At 36.4% G+C, this 5,843-nt stretch overlaps 2 protein-coding genes across 2 annotated transcripts; both read left to right on the top strand.

The window, feature by feature from the left end:
* LOC141674735 (uncharacterized) lies at positions 1-741 on the top strand. The gene has a single exon (XM_074481436.1). The coding sequence runs from the start codon at positions 1-3 to the stop codon at positions 739-741; it is 741 nt and encodes a 246-aa protein (XP_074337537.1).
* An 821-nt stretch (positions 742-1,562) lies between these two features.
* LOC141674733 (secreted RxLR effector protein 161-like) lies at positions 1,563-1,994 on the top strand. Its single transcript, XM_074481435.1, has one exon. The coding sequence runs from the start codon at positions 1,563-1,565 to the stop codon at positions 1,992-1,994; it is 432 nt and encodes a 143-aa protein (XP_074337536.1).
* Positions 1,995-5,843: the final 3,849 nt, after the last annotated feature.

The raw sequence follows: 5,843 nt of genomic DNA, 5'->3' as shown, positions 1-5,843 counted from the left end.
ATGAATGGTGTTGCTGAGAGGCAAAACCGTACTCTTAAATATATGGTGAGAAGTATGATAAGTCATTCTTCATTGCCTGAGTCTTTTTGGGGAGATGCACTAAAGACTGCAATTTATATCCTCAATCGGGTTCCAACTAAAGCAGTGGCCGAAACCCCTTACAATCTTTGGACTAAGAAAATAATTAGTATTAAGTATTTACATGTTTGGGGTTGTTTAGCTGAGGCTAGGCCATATAGGCCAAATGATAAGAAACTGGACTCTAGGACGTTCAGTTGTTATTTTATTGGGTATCCGGAACGTACTCGTGAATTTAAGTTTTATGATCCCGCTACTAGATCCTTCTTTGAGACTAATAATGCAAGATTTTTTAAGGATGTTGATTTTGGGAGGGAAGATAAAGGTAAAAGTATTATCTTTGAAGAAGATAGTCATGATCCTAATTATGACTCTGCCGAGAGCAATGATCAGATTATGATACCTATCGTTGTTCAAGGCCCTCCGGTTCAAGACAACACCGAAATTTCTCATGAGGAGTCAATTGAGCAAACTCAACAACCTCATGAATCACAAGAAGTGCCACTAAGGAGATCCACTAGAGAGCTAAAGAGCGCAGTTCCAGATGATTATGTTATTTTTCTACAAGAACATGAAAATGGAATTGGCATTGGGGAAGATGATCCTGTAAATATTCAACAAGCCATGCAGAAACCTACCCTCAAAAGTGGATTGATGCCATGAATGAAGAGATGCAATCTATGAAAGACAATGTTGTTTGGGATCTTGTCGAGTTGCCTAAAGGCTCAAAACCTATTGGTTGCAAATGGGTATTTAAAACTAAAAGGGATTCGAATTGTAACATCGAAAGATATAAGGCTCGTCTAGTCACGAAAGGATTCACTCAAAAGAAATGCATCGACTACAATGAGACTTTCTCTATGGTTTCCATGAAAGACTCATTTAGAATTTTTATGGCACTTGCGGCTCATTATGATCTAGAGCTACATCAGATGGACGTAAAGACAACGTTTCTCAATGAAAATAGTGGCGAGATAATTTATATGGTGCAACCAGAAAACTTTGTTATTGGAGATCCAAAGACTAGGGTTTACAAATTAAAAAAGTTCATCTATGGTCACATGCATCCTTCTCGTGAATGGTATCACAAATTTCATCATGTTATCACATCATATGCTTTCGAAGTGAACTTGGTGAAATATTGTGTATATCACAAGTTCAATGGGAGCAAATTTATCTTTCTTCTCTTATACGTTGATGACATCTTACTTGCTACTATTGATATAGGCTTATTACACGATACCATGAAATTTCTCACTAGTCAGTTTGAGATGAAAGACCTTGATAAAGCCTCTTTTGTATTAGAAATTCGGATACATCGAGATCACTCTCGATGTATTCTTAGATTGTCACAAAAGAGTTATATCGAAAAGATCCTGGAAAGGTATGGCATAAAAGATTGTGAACTGATGAATACACCTGTGTCTAAGGGAGACAAATCTAGTCTCAAATAGTGTCCCAAGAATGAACTTGAGATAAAGGAAATGCAAAGGATACCATATGCATCGACAGTGGGAAGCCTAATGTATGCTCAAGTTTGTACTCATCCTGACATAGCATTCACTGTTGCAATGTTGGGAAGATATTTGAGTAATCCGGAAATAGAGCAGTGTAAAGCAGTGAAACGAGTCTTACGGTATTTGAAGAAAACAAAAGACTATAAGCTCACATATAGGAAATCAGATCATCTAGAAATTATTGGATATTCTGATTCTGACTCTGGAGAATGTAAAGATGAAAGAAATTCTACTTCGGACTATATTTATCTACTAGCTGGTGGAGCGATTTCATGGAGGTCTTCCAAACAGACGCTAATAGCTTCATCAACCGTGGCTACAGAATATATAGCATATTTTTTTGGCATCCAATCAAGCTTTATGGCTACGAAACTTTGTCACTGGTTTGCGTATCCTTGACGGTGTTGAAAGATCATTAAAGATATTTTGTGATAATAAATCAGCTGTTAGATATATTTGTGATGTCATGTCTAATAATGATTTGTGTTTAGTTTTCAGATCTTACTAACAGGACATATCATGACTTAACTGGAAATCAGTACTTATACTGAAGTTGGAACTTAAGATATCAGAACTTAAGTTATCAGAACTTAAGATATCAGAAGATATTTATGAGGAGATAATATCAAGACTTAAGAAGACTTTCAGATAAGGAAGGCGGCTAATTGAAAGGAAAGAAGATCAAGACTAAAACAAGAAAAGATATGCATGGAGAAGAATTCTATGAAGAATAGAAGACTTAGAGGAAAAGATAACTAATTGATATATTTTAGGATACAGAATCATATTCGATATCAATTAGAGATTATATTGTAACTGTGTGGTATATAAACACAGACATAGGGTTTACACTAGAAGTGTTATCATTATCGAGAATATTATTCATTGTAACCCTAGCAGCTCTCGTGATATTTGTTCATTGCTGAGAGAGAACAGTTCTATCACAACAATGTGTTATTAATAAGATTATTCTTTGATTACATACTTCTGTTCTTAATTCGATTTTATTGTATTATACACTGTATTCAACCCCCTTCTACAGTGTGTGTGACCTAACAAGTGGTATCAGAGCCTATCTGTTAACACATCTACAGTTTAAGATCCAAAAACAATCATGTCTGAAGAAGAACAAACTCCAACCAAGCCCACCAAAACTGAAGAAACTCCAAAGACTCAATTTCACAGTCGATATAGGACTATTAGGGTTCCCATGCTGAGACCTTCTGAGTATCCCATATGGAAAGTGAAGATGGATATGTTTCTGGAAGCTACAGATCCAGAATACCTTGACAGAATTAATGAAGGACCACATAAGCCAACCAAGCTCTCTGTTGTAGTTGCAGATCAGCCAGCAAAGATCGTACCAAAGGAGAAAAGTGAGTATGCAGCTGAAGATATCTCATCTATTGCCAAGGATGCAAAGGTAAGGCATTTGCTGCGTAGTGCCATTGATAATGTCATGTCAAACAGGGTAATTAACTATAAAACTGCAAAGGAGATATGGGATGCCTTGGAGATAAGATGTTAGTGAACTGATGCAATTAAGAAGAACATGAGGACAATACTCACTCAAGAGTATGAGCACTTTGACTCAAAACCTGATGAGTCATTAACTTGTTTATATGACAGATTTGTCAAACTCTTGAATGATCTGTCACTGGTGGATAAGGAATATGATCTTGAAGATTCAAATCTTAAATTCCTTTTAGCTCTTCCTGAAATTTGGGATTTGCAGGCAGCTACTATAAGAGACAACTATGCTCTTGATGAAACCACTCTTGATGAAATTTATGGTATGCTCAAGACTTATGAACTTGAGATGGATCAAAGAAGCAAGAGACATGGGAGAAAGTCAAGGACAGTTGCTCTTAAGGCTGAGGAGGAATTCCCCAAAGTGGTTGTCTCAAAGAAAGGCAAAGGAAAGGCTCTCATCACAAAGTCTGACACTGAGTCATCAAGTTCTGATAATGATGAGGATTCAGAAACTGAAAGTCTATATGAGATGGATGCTGATGAAGAGATGATGAAATTGTGTGCTCTTATGGTGAAGGGTATCACAAAGATAGCCTACAGGAAATTCAGAAGGGGAAAGGAGTTTTCCAGAAAAAGTGGAAGTTCTGATAAGAAGGGATTCAGAAAATCTGAAGGCAAAGCAGGAAAGTCTGACAGAGGAGATTACTCAAATGTCAAATGCTACAACTGTGGTGAGAAAGGCCACATATCTCCTGATTGTAAGAAAGGGAAGAGTGACAAAGGCAAGGTTCTTGTCACAAAGAAGAAAAGATGGACAGACACTTCAGATTCTGAAGATGAGGAGAATTATGCCTTGATGGCAAATGCTGATAGCAATTCTGATGCTGCTGAGTTAAAGGTACCTCAAACAACTTATGATTTTCATACTGATGATATTACTGAGTTGAGATCTTATCTTAAAACCATATTTATTAGCTATAGAGATCAGACTTTAACATGTGATAGGTTAACTTCTGAAAATCTGGATTTTAAGAAAAGGAATGACTTTTTAGAAAAAGAGTTAGTCATGTTCCCTCAAACTCAGAAAGAAAGAGATGATGCTTTTTATGTTAGAGATGAAGTGTTAAAATTGAATCAATCTCTAAAAACTGAGTTAGAGAAGGAAAGAGAGATTATCAGGACTTGGACTAACTCTGGCAGAACAACTCAGAATTTGCTAAGTATTGGAAACTGGAGAGAGGGCTTAGGTTATGGAGATGACAAAAGTGAAAAAGGAACTGAACAAATTGAGCCAATTGTTGTTAAACAAACTGTTAAACCAAAGGTAAATCCTGTTAAGTTTGTAGCTAAAACTGTAAAGTCTGATTCTGAAAAGATGAAAGATACTGAGACAAAAGTTAAGGCAGAGTCAACTTCTGACAAATTAAAACAGGATAAGCCAACTGAAGTCAACATAGGCTTAATGACTAAGAAGCAGCTTAAGCATAAGCTGAAGGAAATTAAGAATATAAACAAGGTAAAACCACCTAGGAAAAATAGGAATGGAAAGGAAGGTGTAACTAAAAGCAATAATTACAAGCCTGTTCCTAATGCTCCTAGAAAGAAATGTTATAACTATGGAAACTCTAACCATCTTGCTTCTTTTTGCAGGAAGAATAAGGATATAAACTCTTTACCTCCTAAATCAGGAGTTAAGAGTCATTTTGTTAGGTTTAAGCCATAAAATACTTGTTTTCATTGTGGTAGTGTATGGAATTCCATTTATACTTGTAAGGAATATCATAGTTTGTACTATGATTATTATCAAATAAAACCTTCTTTGAAGAAAGTTGCTTTAATTCCTTCTAGTGTAAAGTCTGATGCAAAGTCTGATAAAAGTATGTTAGCATAAACTCTGATATTAAATCCGCTGCAAATGCTAACAAACCTAATAAGGACAAAGGATCCAAGCAAGTCTGGATACTTAAAACTAACCATTAGTGGTCTTTGTGATTGCAGGGCAACAGGAAGAACATCCTAGTTCTGGACAGTGGATGTTCAGGACATATGACTGGAATTAAAGCCCTGCTATCAGACTTTGTGGAGAAAGCTGGCCCAGGAGTTTCTTATGGAGATGGCAACATGGGAAAAACTCTGGGATATGGCAATATCAATCTTGGGAATGTCATCATTGAAAAAGTAGCTCTAGTCTCAGGACTTAAACATAATCTGCTGAGTGTTAGTCAAATCTGTGACAGAGGTTATCATGTGGATTTATTTGAAGAACACTGTGAAGTTGTAAGCAAATCTACAGGCAAAGTTGTTCTGAAGGGATATAGGCATGGTAATATTTATGAAGCCAGGCTTTCAACAAGTTCTGATGGTTCTGCAATCTGTCTGTTAAGCAGAGCATCAATTGAAGAAAGCTGGGATTGGCACAAGAAACTCTCTCATTTAAATTTTAACAATATAAATGAACTAGTTAAGAAAGATCTTGTGAGAGGACTGCCAAAATCAGTATTTGCTCCTGATGGCCTTTGTGATTCATGTCAAAAGGCAAAACAAAGAAAATCTTCCTTCAAGACAAAGACTGAATCTTCAATTCTAGAGATCACCATCCATCTGCAAGGAAGTGGACTAAAGCACATACACCTGTCTTGATTATTGGAGATCCTGAAGCAGGTGTTAGAACTAGAACATCAACATCAAATAAATGTCTCTATCATTCTTTTCTTTCTCAGACTGAACCAAGGAAAGTGGAAGAAGCTCTTCAAGATGCTGATTGGGTGCAAGCAA

This window comes from Apium graveolens, chromosome 7 (genome assembly GCF_009905375.1).
Source record: "Apium graveolens cultivar Ventura chromosome 7, ASM990537v1, whole genome shotgun sequence".
In the NCBI taxonomy this organism is placed as follows: Eukaryota; Viridiplantae; Streptophyta; class Magnoliopsida; order Apiales; family Apiaceae; genus Apium; species Apium graveolens.
This window is presented reverse-complemented; position numbering and strand designations above follow the sequence as displayed.